Source organism: Chanos chanos, chromosome 4 (genome assembly GCF_902362185.1).
Source record: "Chanos chanos chromosome 4, fChaCha1.1, whole genome shotgun sequence".
In the NCBI taxonomy this organism is placed as follows: Eukaryota; Metazoa; Chordata; class Actinopteri; order Gonorynchiformes; family Chanidae; genus Chanos; species Chanos chanos.
Window position 1 is genome coordinate 8,238,653 of NC_044498.1, and position 17,053 is coordinate 8,255,705.

Here is a 17,053-nt window from a genome sequence, read left to right on the forward strand (position 1 = left end):
TCCTGCAGAACTAAATGCTTCCTCATTGCAAAACTTATTCACATCTAAATGACACCACTGCATGACTCTGCAGTGATCCTAATTCCCTCTTCCTTGTTACTGGAGTCATGTGCTTTATTACACAAACGAACAAACAAACTTGATGAAAAAGAATTTGTTTCACATTATATTTGTTTTTTCACAGCCTTGCTATGTCAAGTTTAATTTCATAATATAGCATACTTCTAAGCCCTAAGCTTCGATTTCTGGATCACTTTAGAGAGAAGGAGCACCAAGCTAATATGTCTTCATGCTTGCTGTCAGCTTATACTTGTAGCTCATATCCCACACTTTCAACACATGGTCACCACCACACGGCACTGTGGACATACCTGCACACCAGTTTCCATTTGTACTTACACAAAGATGTATGCTCAAAGGTTTCAGACCAAGATTAGAATGGCTGAGCAGAACCTTTTCCATCTCTCTAGTCTCATTTGGTGTGATTACCAAAAAGAACGTATTTGCAAACTATTGTGTATGGTCAAAGTCCTGCTATTTATATCCATTGTTTTACTATTATATCTGTAGAAATGATAAGATTAATTTACACATATGGTGAGAAATACATTTGTATAAAAGTACAGCAGATCTAAATGTAATCTAACTTGCTAATGGGATCACTTTGGATGGATAATAAAAGATCTCTCTGGGATGTGGCTGACTGTAAATAGTCATGTGCTTCCTGAAACTCCACAAACATGGTGGATCTGTGGAAATCCCAAGTGTATTACTACATACATACTGTATCCACATTGTGTAAGCATTTTAATGAGGGCAAGGGAAAAAGCTCATCCAACACTGTACAATATCTCCATAAAAATCTTTACAATTAACAGAGCTGTCTATATAAAAGTCTTGGTCACATAAACTGTCACCACACCTCTGCAGACATAGCGGTGTGTGACAAGGTATAATCTAAACGTCAACGGCACTTGTAGGCTACAGGCACCACAGGTGCTTTGGGTTCGAGCGGGCACCGCGTACCCGTGTTTATTTACTCATTAATTGATAAAGCTGTTGTCAAAGTGTCACCGCAGTGCGTTGAGGATGATGTCCAAATCAAGTCCATGGTCAATGTCTTTTCATCGTGACGACCGTGAGTGCCCTGAAGGCTACATTTGTTTTTTAATTCTCGGTATTCTATGCCTATTGGTTTTAGTCCAATGTATAACATTAGGCCATAAATAATTCAGTCACGACAGCAGACAACAGTTCACACAACAACCGACTGATGTGGGTCTCTTCTGCAACGCAGCACGAGTTGCAGTCTCGAAGACCTCTCGCACTCCATCCTTGGTTTTAGCCGAACATTCCATGTAGTCATATGCGCCGATGCGCACGGCCATTGCGCGCCCAACCTCTGTTTTTACAGGTTCTTGCTTCAGTCTGGACAACTCGGTCCTAACACTCTCGTCGTTCCGTAGATCCTTCTTATTAGCCACAAGAATGATGGGCACGTCAGGGCAGAAGTGTTTGACCTCTGGTACCCACTTTTCCGGGATGTTTTCGAGAGAGTCTGGACTGTCCACTGAGAAGCACATCAGTATAACATCTGTGTCTGGATAGGACAAGGGACGAAGTCGGTCATAATCCTCTTGACCGGCTGTATCCCAAAGAGCAAGTTGCACCTGTTTGCTGTCCACTTCCATGTCCGCGATGTCGGCCTCAAAAACAGTTGGCACATACTGTTCAGGGAACTCATCTTTATTCAACACAGTCAATAGACACGTTTTCCCACACGCCCCATCACCTACCACTACCAGCTTTTTCCGAATGCCTGTCATGGCTTTACAACTTTTATCATCAACCGATACGTTAAATGTCAAAACTGCCTCTTGACTGTGACTAAATACAACCAAACATATCACTTCCAGTTTTTCCTCACAACCAGCCGATCCATTCAAAGTTAAAGTTCGTCGTTCTTAGTGCTTTCTTTATAACACCTGTGTGCGTTCCAAATTTAGCAGTCCAATCACAAAAAGGAAAGTGAGGTCATTGTTTGCCAGTGAAGAGCGGATTGGGTTCATTTTTATATACTGCAGTGATTGGACCCTGACGTTCCTCTTCGCTCAGCAGGGGGAGGAGCTCACAGCATTCCGGGATATGGGTGCTTGGATGAACTTCAGCCCTTGGCAGTGACAGGACTTCTAATACCAAAAATTGCACCATAACCAATCACACGATAAAAAAAAAGAAAAAGAAACTAAGAGATAGATAGACAGACAGACAGAGAGAGAGAGAAAGAGAATTATTATTATTGTTGTTATTATTTTTGTTGTTGTTGTTCGCAGCAGTTGTAGCAGCAGCAGCAAGTTGTAATCCATTATTTTATATATAAGGGGTATCACATAAGTATTTTAAGAAAAGAGTTCCCACAAAGAGCCAGCTTTTCATTCTCGGCTTTCTCGAATGCCCTCTCAACGTTTGTCATTAATCATACCTGGAACTGTCACTTTGTTGATATTAAATTAAGAAGAAGAAAAAAGGAGAAGAAGAATTGTACACGTTTATAGAAACTAAATTGAAATATTTTATTATTGTAAACTGTTGAAATCAAGTTCTGCTAAAAGTTTAGAGGCATGAACAGCCTTTCCCTTTGTATAATCAATCCTTCAATATTAAGGTTTAAAAAAAAGAAACAAAACAAAACAAAACAAAAAAATACAGGAGGAAGGTTTATGTTTATAATCATTTCTTTTATGCTTTCTTGACACCTTTAAGTTCATTACAGGCACGAAGGAAAGCCCCTGATATAGGAGTAGATTCCAGTAAGCCCTTTACATTTTACAAAGACTCTGCAGTGATCCTAATTCCCTCTTCCTTGTTACTGGAGTCATGTGCTTTATTACACAAACGAACAAACAAACTTGATGAAAAAGAATTTGTTTCACATTATATTTGTTTTTTCACAGCCTTGCTATGTCAAGTTTAATTTCATAATATAGCATACTTCTAAGCCCTAAGCTTCGATTTCTGGATCACTTTAGAGAGAAGGAGCACCAAGCTAATATGTCTTCATGCTTGCTGTCAGCTTATACTTGTAGCTCATATCCCACACTTTCAACACATGGTCACCACCACACGGCACTGTGGACATACCTGCACACCAGTTTCCATTTGTACTTACACAAAGATGTATGCTCAAAGGTTTCAGACCAAGATTAGAATGGCTGAGCAGAACCTTTTCCATCTCTCTAGTCTCATTTGGTGTGATTACCAAAAAGAACGTATTTGCAAACTATTGTGTATGGTCAAAGTCCTGCTATTTATATCCATTGTTTTACTATTATATCTGTAGAAATGATAAGATTAATTTACACGTATGGTGAGAAATACATTTGTATAAAAGTACAGCAGATCTAAATGTAATCTAACTTGCTAATGGGATCACTTTGGTTTCACTTTGGATGGATAATAAAAGATCTCTCTGGGATGTGGCTGACTGTAAATAGTCATGTGCTTCCTGAAACTCCACAAACATGGTGGATCTGTGGAAATCCCAAGTGTATTACTGGAACAGACTGCTGTGTAGAGACACGTGTCCCTCCAAATGCCAGAGGTAGATATTCATCTTTTTAGCAATCACATTTTTCTTCAAGGATGTGAGGGAACAGGGTATAAATGAGGAGGGTGATATTGGACGACAAAAGTGAGAGAGGGATGAGAAGTAAGGAGAAAATGCACTTGGTTTTATGCACTTGTTCAGACTGAATTATTATGTCATTGCACGTTTACTTAGAATATCAGCCTATACAGCCAGAGTCAGATCACAATCAGGCTGAAACCTGTCCATCCTCCTCAAATACAGAATCTCTCTTGTAGTACACTTACAGTCTTATGTGCTCTGAACTCTCAATACCTGAAAAAAGGTTTCATAGTAGGGGTGACAAATGAGAAGCCCTTGGAACTACTTTTAACCTGACTGGTTGGATTATTTTGAGAAAAGATCATGTCCTCCAGGAAAAAGTGCACTTTGCCTAAAATGTAGCAGGGGCCGAATTAAAATGCACGATCAATAATTATAGAATATCTCTTTATATTGAAGAAATGTTATAATTCTGTCCTTCATGAGCACTAAATTATACCTCTTACCACAGGCCTGTTAAGAGTCCATATGTCTCAATGGAAAATGAATAGTGAGGGGGAAAAAAGAGAAAACAGACATATTGTCCTTTGTTTTCCTTCCCAGATTGATCCTGTGAAATTGATCAGACTGTGAACTCTGAAACTGAGGCTTTTAAAAGGATTTTTAGAAGCAGGACTCTGAGCTTAGTCTGTAGAAGGTGAATAATGGCTAGTTCCTGTATTACTCATAACTCTAAATACAGACGAATAGCCATTTGAAGACATTACAATGAGCAGTTATCTTTTATGTTTTGATCAGCTCTGAGTAAACAGGAAAAAAAGCACCCAAAAGAACCAAAGACAGCAGCCTATTTTTAGGTTTTAAGATAGTAGATATAACTGTCCACTGCCTGACACAACTTCTGATGGAAGGATATCAACATCTGTGGCACTAATCACAGTTTTGGAAAACCAGAATCCCTACTTCCTGTTTTTGAACAGGCAAGATTACCAGAAGTATTTTCCTTTCTAAAGTATTTCTGTCAACTGTACGTGCTGTGTCCAGTTCATTATTTTGTATCCTGACTGTAAATGCCTTATTTTTGTGATAAAACTTCTTTTTAACAGTGGGTTTTTTTGACAGAATGTTCTTTTTTCGATAAAATATTCACAGTTACTGCTTGCACAGTGGCTTTTCATTCAATGGATAATCACAGGTGCTCATGATCACTTTTGTCTCTGGATTTTCAAACCAATAAGCTTCACATGAAAAACCATTTCAATTAAAAGATGGTGCAAGGAGCATTGTCATGGTTTTGCCATCAAACTTTCTTGTAGTTCTACCTCAAGGGGACGTATTACATTATCTGTGTAACTTTGTAGTCAGTGAGAACTGGAATTATGAGAATGATGTACTCATTAATCTGGACTCCTTCAACACAAGACTGGTAAGCAATCATATTAAGATTTGCAGCTGAAAATGCCAAAAATGTATCAAAGATTGAGGATTTGCTGACAGATAGAAATCAGTAGACTGTCTTGGTAAAAGGAAAAAAAGGTGACTGTATTTACCATTAACACCAATAATACTTCTAGAATCACTTAAGCAATGGACTCATCTTCTTGAGGCAACCTATACAATCCTTAAAAAAATAAAGTCAACAGTCCACCCATTACTACCTGCTACCATTTCACACAGCACAGAAGTTATAATTACTTTCACACTGACAATTTTTATACATAACCAGTAACATCGGGTGATCATGTATCTCCATAAACTCAAGTTCAGTATAAAACTTTTGTCTCCAACACATGTATTTATGTTTTTTTATAAGCCAGTATTTGGAAAGTAGTGTCCAAAAGCAAATCCACTGTTGTTATGCAAACAGCAGTGACCATTCAGTTAGCCCTACTTGATACCTAAAACGGGTGTCTTAGTTTAAAGGCAAGTTAGTGCAGAACAGCCCTTTGGGAGAGCTGGAAGAATTATTCACAAAATAAAAACAGTACAAAATACTTGCAGTTGCATCCTTGGATCAGGAAAGCAGGTCCACTGACTGTAAATAGTCATGTGCTTCCTGAAACTCCACAACATGGTGGATCTGTAGGAAATCCCAAGTGTATTACTACATACATACTGTATCCACATTGTGTAAGCATTTTAATGAGGGCAAGGGAAAAAGCTCATCCAACACTGTACAATATCTCCATAAAAATCTTTACAATTAACAGAGCTGTCTATATAAAAGTCTTGGTCACATAAACTGTCACCACACCTCTGCAGACATAGCGGTGTGGTGACAAGGTATAATCTAAACGTCAACGGCACTTGTAGGCTACAGGCACCACAGGTGCTTTGGGTTCGAGCGGGCACCGCGTACCCGTGTTTATTTACTCATTAATTGATAAAGCTGTTGTCAAAGTGTCACCGCAGTGCGTTGAGGATGATGTCCAAATCAAGTCCATGGTCAATGTCTTTTCATCGTGACGACCGTGAGTGCCCTGAAGGCTACATTTGTTTTTTAATTCTCGGTATTCTATGCCTATTGGTTTTAGTCCAATGTATAACATTAGGCCATAAATAATTCAGTCACGACAGCAGACAACAGTTCACACAACAACCGACTGATGTGGGTCTCTTCTGCAACGCAGCACGAGTTGCAGTCTCGAAGACCTCTCGCACTCCATCCTTGGTTTTAGCCGAACATTCCATGTAGTCATATGCGCCGATGCGCACGGCCATTGCGCGCCCAACCTCTGTTTTTACAGGTTCTTGCTTCAGTCTGGACAACTCGGTCCTAACACTCTCGTCGTTCCGTAGATCCTTCTTATTAGCCACAAGAATGATGGGCACGTCAGGGCAGAAGTGTTTGACCTCTGGTACCCACTTTTCCGGGATGTTTTCGAGAGAGTCTGGACTGTCCACTGAGAAGCACATCAGTATAACATCTGTGTCTGGATAGGACAAGGGACGAAGTCGGTCATAATCCTCTTGACCGGCTGTATCCCAAAGAGCAAGTTGCACCTGTTTGCTGTCCACTTCCATGTCCGCGATGTCGGCCTCAAAAACAGTTGGCACATACTGTTCAGGGAACTCATCTTTATTCAACACAGTCAATAGACACGTTTTCCCACACGCCCCATCACCTACCACTACCAGCTTTTTCCGAATGCCTGTCATGGCTTTACAACTTTTATCATCAACCGATACGTTAAATGTCAAAACTGCCTCTTGACTGTGACTAAATACAACCAAACATATCACTTCCAGTTTTTCCTCACAACCAGCCGATCCATTCAAAGTTAAAGTTCGTCGTTCTTAGTGCTTTCTTTATAACACCTGTGTGCGTTCCAAATTTAGCAGTCCAATCACAAAAAGGAAAGTGAGGTCATTGTTTGCCAGTGAAGAGCGGATTGGGTTCATTTTTATATACTGCAGTGATTGGACCCTGACGTTCCTCTTCGCTCAGCAGGGGGAGGAGCTCACAGCATTCCGGGATATGGGTGCTTGGATGAACTTCAGCCCTTGGCAGTGACAGGACTTCTAATACCAAAAATTGCACCATAACCAATCACACGATAAAAAAAAAGAAAAAGAAACTAAGAGATAGATAGACAGACAGACAGAGAGAGAGAGAAAGAGAATTATTATTATTGTTGTTATTATTTTTGTTGTTGTTGTTCGCAGCAGTTAGTAGCAGCAGCAGCAAGTTGTAATCCATTATTTTATATATAAGGGGTATCACATAAGTATTTTAAGAAAAGAGTTCCCACAAAGAGCCAGCTTTTCATTCTCGGCTTTCTCGAATGCCCTCTCAACGTTTGTCATTAATCATACCTGGAACTGTCACTTTGTTGATATTAAATTAAGAAGAAGAAAAAAGGAGAAGAAGAATTGTACACGTTTATAGAAACTAAATTGAAATATTTTATTATTGTAAACTGTTGAAATCAAGTTCTGCTAAAAGTTTAGAGGCATGAACAGCCTTTCCCTTTGTATAATCAATCCTTCAATATTAAGGTTTAAAAAAAAGAAACAAAACAAAACAAAACAAAAAAATACAGGAGGAAGGTTTATGTTTATAATCATTTCTTTTATGCTTTCTTGACACCTTTAAGTTCATTACAGGCACGAAGGAAAGCCCCTGATATAGGAGTAGATTCCAGTAAGCCCTTTACATTTTACAAAGACTCTGCAGTGATCCTAATTCCCTCTTCCTTGTTACTGGAGTCATGTGCTTTATTACACAAACGAACAAACAAACTTGATGAAAAAGAATTTGTTTCACATTATATTTGTTTTTTCACAGCCTTGCTATGTCAAGTTTAATTTCATAATATAGCATACTTCTAAGCCCTAAGCTTCGATTTCTGGATCACTTTAGAGAGAAGGAGCACCAAGCTAATATGTCTTCATGCTTGCTGTCAGCTTATACTTGTAGCTCATATCCCACACTTTCAACACATGGTCACCACCACACGGCACTGTGGACATACCTGCACACCAGTTTCCATTTGTACTTACACAAAGATGTATGCTCAAAGGTTTCAGACCAAGATTAGAATGGCTGAGCAGAACCTTTTCCATCTCTCTAGTCTCATTTGGTGTGATTACCAAAAAGAACGTATTTGCAAACTATTGTGTATGGTCAAAGTCCTGCTATTTATATCCATTGTTTTACTATTATATCTGTAGAAATGATAAGATTAATTTACACGTATGGTGAGAAATACATTTGTATAAAAGTACAGCAGATCTAAATGTAATCTAACTTGCTAATGGGATCACTTTGGTTTCACTTTGGATGGATAATAAAAGATCTCTCTGGGATGTGGCTGACTGTAAATAGTCATGTGCTTCCTGAAACTCCACAAACATGGTGGATCTGTGGAAATCCCAAGTGTATTACTGGAACAGACTGCTGTGTAGAGACACGTGTCCCTCCAAATGCCAGAGGTAGATATTCATCTTTTTAGCAATCACATTTTTCTTCAAGGATGTGAGGGAACAGGGTATAAATGAGGAGGGTGATATTGGACGACAAAAGTGAGAGAGGGATGAGAAGTAAGGAGAAAATGCACTTGGTTTTATGCACTTGTTCAGACTGAATTATTATGTCATTGCACGTTTACTTAGAATATCAGCCTATACAGCCAGAGTCAGATCACAATCAGGCTGAAACCTGTCCATCCTCCTCAAATACAGAATCTCTCTTGTAGTACACTTACAGTCTTATGTGCTCTGAACTCTCAATACCTGAAAAAAGGTTTCATAGTAGGGGTGACAAATGAGAAGCCCTTGGAACTACTTTTAACCTGACTGGTTGGATTATTTTGAGAAAAGATCATGTCCTCCAGGAAAAAGTGCACTTTGCCTAAAATGTAGCAGGGGCCGAATTAAAATGCACGATCAATAATTATAGAATATCTCTTTATATTGAAGAAATGTTATAATTCTGTCCTTCATGAGCACTAAATTATACCTCTTACCACAGGCCTGTTAAGAGTCCATATGTCTCAATGGAAAATGAATAGTGAGGGGGAAAAAAGAGAAAACAGACATATTGTCCTTTGTTTTCCTTCCCAGATTGATCCTGTGAAATTGATCAGACTGTGAACTCTGAAACTGAGGCTTTTAAAAGGATTTTTAGAAGCAGGACTCTGAGCTTAGTCTGTAGAAGGTGAATAATGGCTAGTTCCTGTATTACTCATAACTCTAAATACAGACGAATAGCCATTTGAAGACATTACAATGAGCAGTTATCTTTTATGTTTTGATCAGCTCTGAGTAAACAGGAAAAAAAGCACCCAAAAGAACCAAAGACAGCAGCCTATTTTTAGGTTTTAAAGATAGTAGATATAACTGTCCACTGCCTGACACAACTTCTGATGGAAGGATATCAACATCTGTGGCACTAATCACAGTTTTGGAAAACCAGAATCCCTACTTCCTGTTTTTGAACAGGCAAGATTACCAGAAGTATTTTCCTTTCTAAAGTATTTCTGTCAACTGTACGTGCTGTGTCCAGTTCATTATTTTGTATCCTGACTGTAAATGCCTTATTTTTGTGATAAAACTTCTTTTTAACAGTGGGTTTTTTTGACAGAATGTTCTTTTTTCGATAAAATATTCACAGTTACTGCTTGCACAGTGGCTTTTCATTCAATGGATAATCACAGGTGCTCATGATCACTTTTGTCTCTGGATTTTCAAACCAATAAGCTTCACATGAAAAACCATTTCAATTAAAAGATGGTGCAAGGAGCATTGTCATGGTTTTGCCATCAAACTTTCTTGTAGTTCTACCTCAAGGGGACGTATTACATTATCTGTGTAACTTTGTAGTCAGTGAGAACTGGAATTATGAGAATGATGTACTCATTAATCTGGACTCCTTCAACACAAGACTGGTAAGCAATCATATTAAGATTTGCAGCTGAAAATGCCAAAAATGTATCAAAAGATTGAGGATTTGCTGACAGATAGAAATCAGTAGACTGTCTTGGTAAAAGGAAAAAAAGGTGACTGTATTTACCATTAACACCAATAATACTTCTAGAATCACTTAAGCAATGGACTCATCTTCTTGAGGCAACCTATACAATCCTTAAAAAAATAAAGTCAACAGTCCACCCATTACTACCTGCTACCATTTCACACAGCACAGAAGTTATAATTACTTTCACACTGACAATTTTTATACATAACCAGTAACATCGGGTGATCATGTATCTCCATAAACTCAAGTTCAGTATAAAACTTTTGTCTCCAAAACATGTATTTATGTTTTTTTATAAGCCAGTATTTGGAAAGTAGTGTCCAAAAGCAAATCCACTGTTGTTATGCAAACAGCAGTGACCATTCAGTTAGCCTACTTGATACCTAAAACGGGTGTCTTAGTTTAAAGGCAAGTTAGTGCAGAACAGCCCTTTGGGAGAGCTGGAAGAATTATTCACAAAATAAAAACAGTACAAAATACTTGCAGTTGCATCCTTGGATCAGGAAAGCAGGTCCACCAAATGAAAATTACTTTCTACAAGTTTTGGCGTTGTAGTCAAATCACAAGCAAAAACATACATACTGTATCCACATTGTGTAAGCATTTTAATGAGGGCAAGGGAAAAAGCTCATCCAACACTGTACAATATCTCCATAAAAATCTTTACAATTAACAGAGCTGTCTATATAAAAGTCTTGGTCACATAAACTGTCACCACACCTCTGCAGACATAGCGGTGTCGGACAAGGTATAATCTAAACGTCAACGGCACTTGTAGGCTACAGGCACCACAGGTGCTTTGGGTTCGAGCGGGCACCGCGTACCCGTGTTTATTTACTCATTAATTGATAAAGCTGTTGTCAAAGTGTCACCGCAGTGCGTTGAGGATGATGTCCAAATCAAGTCCATGGTCAATGTCTTTTCATCGTGACGACCGTGAGTGCCCTGAAGGCTACATTTGTTTTTTAATTCTCGGTATTCTATGCCTATTGGTTTTAGTCCAATGTATAACATTAGGCCATAAATAATTCAGTCACGACAGCAGACAACAGTTCACACAACAACCGACTGATGTGGGTCTCTTCTGCAACGCAGCACGAGTTGCAGTCTCGAAGACCTCTCGCACTCCATCCTTGGTTTTAGCCGAACATTCCATGTAGTCATATGCGCCGATGCGCACGGCCATTGCGCGCCCAACCTCTGTTTTTACAGGTTCTTGCTTCAGTCTGGACAACTCGGTCCTAACACTCTCGTCGTTCCGTAGATCCTTCTTATTAGCCACAAGAATGATGGGCACGTCAGGGCAGAAGTGTTTGACCTCTGGTACCCACTTTTCCGGGATGTTTTCGAGAGAGTCTGGACTGTCCACTGAGAAGCACATCAGTATAACATCTGTGTCTGGATAGGACAAGGGACGAAGTCGGTCATAATCCTCTTGACCGGCTGTATCCCAAAGAGCAAGTTGCACCTGTTTGCTGTCCACTTCCATGTCCGCGATGTCGGCCTCAAAAACAGTTGGCACATACTGTTCAGGGAACTCATCTTTATTCAACACAGTCAATAGACACGTTTTCCCACACGCCCCATCACCTACCACTACCAGCTTTTTCCGAATGCCTGTCATGGCTTTACAACTTTTATCATCAACCGATACGTTAAATGTCAAAACTGCCTCTTGACTGTGACTAAATACAACCAAACATATCACTTCCAGTTTTTCCTCACAACCAGCCGATCCATTCAAAGTTAAAGTTCGTCGTTCTTAGTGCTTTCTTTATAACACCTGTGTGCGTTCCAAATTTAGCAGTCCAATCACAAAAAGGAAAGTGAGGTCATTGTTTGCCAGTGAAGAGCGGATTGGGTTCATTTTTATATACTGCAGTGATTGGACCCTGACGTTCCTCTTCGCTCAGCAGGGGGAGGAGCTCACAGCATTCCGGGATATGGGTGCTTGGATGAACTTCAGCCCTTGGCAGTGACAGGACTTCTAATACCAAAAATTGCACCATAACCAATCACACGATAAAAAAAAAGAAAAAGAAACTAAGAGATAGATAGACAGACAGACAGAGAGAGAGAGAAAGAGAATTATTATTATTGTTGTTATTATTTTTGTTGTTGTTGTTCGCAGCAGTAGTAGCAGCAGCAGCAAGTTGTAATCCATTATTTTATATATAAGGGGTATCACATAAGTATTTTAAGAAAAGAGTTCCCACAAAGAGCCAGCTTTTCATTCTCGGCTTTCTCGAATGCCCTCTCAACGTTTGTCATTAATCATACCTGGAACTGTCACTTTGTTGATATTAAATTAAGAAGAAGAAAAAAGGAGAAGAAGAATTGTACACGTTTATAGAAACTAAATTGAAATATTTTATTATTGTAAACTGTTGAAATCAAGTTCTGCTAAAAGTTTAGAGGCATGAACAACCTTTCCCTTTGTATAATCAATCCTTCAATATTAAGGTTTAAAAAAAAGAAACAAAACAAAACAAAACAAAAAAATACAGGAGGAAGGTTTATGTTTATAATCATTTCTTTTATGCTTTCTTGACACCTTTAAGTTCATTACAGGCACGAAGGAAAGCCCCTGATATAGGAGTAGATTCCAGTAAGCCCTTTACATTTTACAAAGACTCTGCAGTGATCCTAATTCCCTCTTCCTTGTTACTGGAGTCATGTGCTTTATTACACAAACGAACAAACAAACTTGATGAAAAAGAATTTGTTTCACATTATATTTGTTTTTTCACAGCCTTGCTATGTCAAGTTTAATTTCATAATATAGCATACTTCTAAGCCCTAAGCTTCGATTTCTGGATCACTTTAGAGAGAAGGAGCACCAAGCTAATATGTCTTCATGCTTGCTGTCAGCTTATACTTGTAGCTCATATCCCACACTTTCAACACATGGTCACCACCACACGGCACTGTGGACATACCTGCACACCAGTTTCCATTTGTACTTACACAAAGATGTATGCTCAAAGGTTTCAGACCAAGATTAGAATGGCTGAGCAGAACCTTTTCCATCTCTCTAGTCTCATTTGGTGTGATTACCAAAAAGAACGTATTTGCAAACTATTGTGTATGGTCAAAGTCCTGCTATTTATATCCATTGTTTTACTATTATATCTGTAGAAATGATAAGATTAATTTACACGTATGGTGAGAAATACATTTGTATAAAAGTACAGCAGATCTAAATGTAATCTAACTTGCTAATGGGATCACTTTGGTTTCACTTTGGATGGATAATAAAAGATCTCTCTGGGATGTGGCTGACTGTAAATAGTCATGTGCTTCCTGAAACTCCACAAACATGGTGGATCTGTGGAAATCCCAAGTGTATTACTGGAACAGACTGCTGTGTAGAGACACGTGTCCCTCCAAATGCCAGAGGTAGATATTCATCTTTTTAGCAATCACATTTTTCTTCAAGGATGTGAGGGAACAGGGTATAAATGAGGAGGGTGATATTGGACGACAAAAGTGAGAGAGGGATGAGAAGTAAGGAGAAAATGCACTTGGTTTTATGCACTTGTTCAGACTGAATTATTATGTCATTGCACGTTTACTTAGAATATCAGCCTATACAGCCAGAGTCAGATCACAATCAGGCTGAAACCTGTCCATCCTCCTCAAATACAGAATCTCTCTTGTAGTACACTTACAGTCTTATGTGCTCTGAACTCTCAATACCTGAAAAAAGGTTTCATAGTAGGGGTGACAAATGAGAAGCCCTTGGAACTACTTTTAACCTGACTGGTTGGATTATTTTGAGAAAAGATCATGTCCTCCAGGAAAAAGTGCACTTTGCCTAAAATGTAGCAGGGGCCGAATTAAAATGCACGATCAATAATTATAGAATATCTCTTTATATTGAAGAAATGTTATAATTCTGTCCTTCATGAGCACTAAATTATACCTCTTACCACAGGCCTGTTAAGAGTCCATATGTCTCAATGGAAAATGAATAGTGAGGGGGAAAAAAGAGAAAACAGACATATTGTCCTTTGTTTTCCTTCCCAGATTGATCCTGTGAAATTGATCAGACTGTGAACTCTGAAACTGAGGCTTTTAAAAGGATTTTTAGAAGCAGGACTCTGAGCTTAGTCTGTAGAAGGTGAATAATGGCTAGTTCCTGTATTACTCATAACTCTAAATACAGACGAATAGCCATTTGAAGACATTACAATGAGCAGTTATCTTTTATGTTTTGATCAGCTCTGAGTAAACAAGAAAAAAAGCACCCAAAAGAACCAAAGACAGCAGCCTATTTTTAGGTTTTAAAGATAGTAGATATAACTGTCCACTGCCTGACACAACTTCTGATGGAAAGATATCAACATCTGTGGCACTAATCACAGTTTTGGAAAACCAGAATCCCTACTTCCTGTTTTTGAACAGGCAAGATTACCAGAAGTATTTTCCTTTCTAAAGTATTTCTGTCAACTGTACGTGCTGTGTCCAGTTCATTATTTTGTATCCTGACTGTAAATGCCTTATTTTTGTGATAAAACTTCTTTTTAACAGTGGGTTTTTTTGACAGAATGTTCTTTTTTCGATAAAATATTCACAGTTACTGCTTGCACAGTGCCTTTCATTCAATGGATAATCACAGGTGCTCCTGATCACTTTTGTCTCTGGATTTTCAAACCAATAAGCTTCACATGAAAAACCATTTCAATTAAAAGATGGTGCAAGGAGCATTGTCATGGTTTTGCCATCAAACTTTCTTGTAGTTCTACCTCAAGGGGACGTATTACATTATCTGTGTAACTTTGTAGTCAGTGAGAACTGGAATTATGAGAATGATGTACTCATTAATCTGGACTCCTTCAACACAAGACTGGTAAGCAATCATATTAAGATTTGCAGCTGAAAATGCCAAAAATGTATCAAAAGATTGAGGATTTGCTGACAGATAGAAATCAGTAGACTGTTTTGGTAAAAGGAAAAAAAGGTGACTGTATTTACCATTAACACCAATAATACTTCTAGAATCACTTAAGCAATGGACTCATCTTCTTGAGGCAACCTATACAATCCTTAAAAAAATAAAGTCAACAGTCCACCCATTACTACCTGCTACCATTTCACACAGCACAGAAGTTATAATTACTTTCACACTGACAATTTTTATACATAACCAGTAACATCGGGTGATCATGTATCTCCATAAACTCAAGTTCAGTATAAAACTTTTGTCTCCAACACATGTATTTATGTTTTTTTTATAAGCCAGTATTTGGAAAGTAGTGTCCAAAAGCAAATCCACTGTTGTTATGCAAACAGCAGTGACCATTCAGTTAGCCTACTTGATACCTAAAACGGGTGTCTTAGTTTAAAGGCAAGTTAGTGCAGAACAGCCCTTTGGGAGAGCTGGAAGAATTATTCACAAAATAAAAACAGTACAAAATACTTGCAGTTGCATCCTTGGATCAGGAAAGCAGGTCCACCAAATGAAAATTACTTTCTACAAGTTTTGGCGTTGTAGTCAAATCACAAGCAAAAACATACATACTGTATCCACATTGTGTAAGCATTTTAATGAGGGCAAGAGAAAAAGCTCATCCAACACTGTACAATATCTCCATAAAAATCTTTACAATTAACAGAGCTGTCTATATAAAAGTCTTGGTCACATAAACTGTCACCACACCTCTGCAGACATAGCGGTGTCGGACAAGGTATAATCTAAACGTCAACGGCACTTGTAGGCTACAGGCACCACAGGTGCTTTGGGTTCGAGCGGGCACCGCGTACCCGTGTTTATTTACTCATTAATTGATAAAGCTGTTGTCAAAGTGTCACCGCAGTGCGTTGAGGATGATGTCCAAATCAAGTCCATGGTCAATGTCTTTTCATCGTGACGACCGTGAGTGCCCTGAAGGCTACATTTGTTTTTTAATTCTCGGTATTCTATGCCTATTGGTTTTAGTCCAATGTATAACATTAGGCCATAAATAATTCAGTCACGACAGCAGACAACAGTTCACACAACAACCGACTGATGTGGGTCTCTTCTGCAACGCAGCACGAGTTGCAGTCTCGAAGACCTCTCGCACTCCATCCTTGGTTTTAGCCGAACATTCCATGTAGTCATATGCGCCGATGCGCACGGCCATTGCGCGCCCAACCTCTGTTTTTACAGGTTCTTGCTTCAGTCTGGACAACTCGGTCCTAACACTCTCGTCGTTCCGTAGATCCTTCTTATTAGCCACAAGAATGATGGGCACGTTAGGGCAGAAGTGTTTGACCTCTGGTACCCACTTTTCCAGGATGTTTTCGAGAGAGTCTGGACTGTCCACTGAGAAGCACATCAGTATAACATCTGTGTCTGGATAGGACAAGGGACGAAGTCGCTCATAATCCTCTTGACCGGCTGTATCCCAAAGAGCAAGTTGCACCTGTTTGCTGTCCACTTCCATGTCCGCGACGTCGGTCTCAAAAACAGTTGGCACATACTGTTCAGGGAACTCATCTTTATTCAACACAGTCAATAGACACGTTTTCCCACACGCCCCATCACCTACCACTACCAGCTTTTTCCGAATGCCTGTCATGGCTTTACAACTTTTATCATCAACCGATACGTTAAATGTCAAAACTGCCTCTTGACTGTGACTAAATACAACCAAACATATCACTTCCAGTTTTTCCTCACAACCAGCCGATCCATTCAAAGTTAAAGTTCGTCGTTCTTAGTGCTTTCTTTATAACACCTGTGTGCGTTCCAAATTTAGCAGTCCAATCACAAAAAGGAAAGTGAGGTCATTGTTTGCCAGTGAAGAGCGGATTGGGTTCATTTTTATATACTGCAGTGATTGGACCCTGACGTTCCTCTTCGCTCAGCAGGGGGAGGAGCTCACAGCATTCCGGGATATGGGTGCTTGGATGAACTTCAGCCCTTGGCAGTGACAGGACTTCTAATACCAAAAATTGCA

The 17,053-nt window shown here is 39.1% G+C and overlaps 2 protein-coding genes across 6 annotated transcripts; both read right to left on the reverse strand.

Moving 5' to 3' along the window:
- Positions 1-973: 973 nt before the first annotated feature.
- Positions 974-7,124, reverse strand: LOC115809555 (rho-related GTP-binding protein RhoB-like). Of its 3 annotated transcripts, none has more exons than XM_030771260.1 (2): positions 6,255-7,124; positions 974-1,677 (listed from the first exon to the last, which is right to left on the reverse strand). In XM_030771260.1, the coding sequence occupies exons 1-2, from the start codon at positions 6,785-6,787 to the stop codon at positions 1,236-1,238; spliced, it is 975 nt and encodes a 324-aa protein (XP_030627120.1). In that variant the 5' UTR covers positions 6,788-7,124; the 3' UTR covers positions 974-1,235. The 3 variants fall into 3 exon arrangements, with proteins under 3 accessions (XP_030627120.1, XP_030627122.1, XP_030627121.1); XM_030771262.1 differs by lacking the exon at positions 6,255-7,124 and adding an exon at positions 1,686-2,163 and having other exon boundaries at positions 974-1,634; XM_030771261.1 differs by lacking the exon at positions 974-1,677 and having other exon boundaries at positions 5,928-6,595; positions 6,647-7,124.
- A 3,590-nt stretch (positions 7,125-10,714) lies between these two features.
- Positions 10,715-17,009, reverse strand: LOC115809557 (rho-related GTP-binding protein RhoB-like). 3 transcript variants are annotated; one of them, XM_030771264.1, is made up of 2 exons: positions 16,140-17,009; positions 10,715-11,581 (listed from the first exon to the last, which is right to left on the reverse strand). In XM_030771264.1, the coding sequence occupies exons 1-2, from the start codon at positions 16,670-16,672 to the stop codon at positions 11,140-11,142; spliced, it is 975 nt and encodes a 324-aa protein (XP_030627124.1). In that variant the 5' UTR covers positions 16,673-17,009; the 3' UTR covers positions 10,715-11,139. The 3 variants fall into 3 exon arrangements, with proteins under 3 accessions (XP_030627124.1, XP_030627126.1, XP_030627125.1); XM_030771266.1 differs by lacking the exon at positions 16,140-17,009 and adding an exon at positions 11,590-12,067 and having other exon boundaries at positions 10,715-11,538; XM_030771265.1 differs by lacking the exon at positions 10,715-11,581 and having other exon boundaries at positions 15,637-16,480; positions 16,532-17,009.
- Between the last annotated feature and the right edge of the window lie 44 nt (positions 17,010-17,053).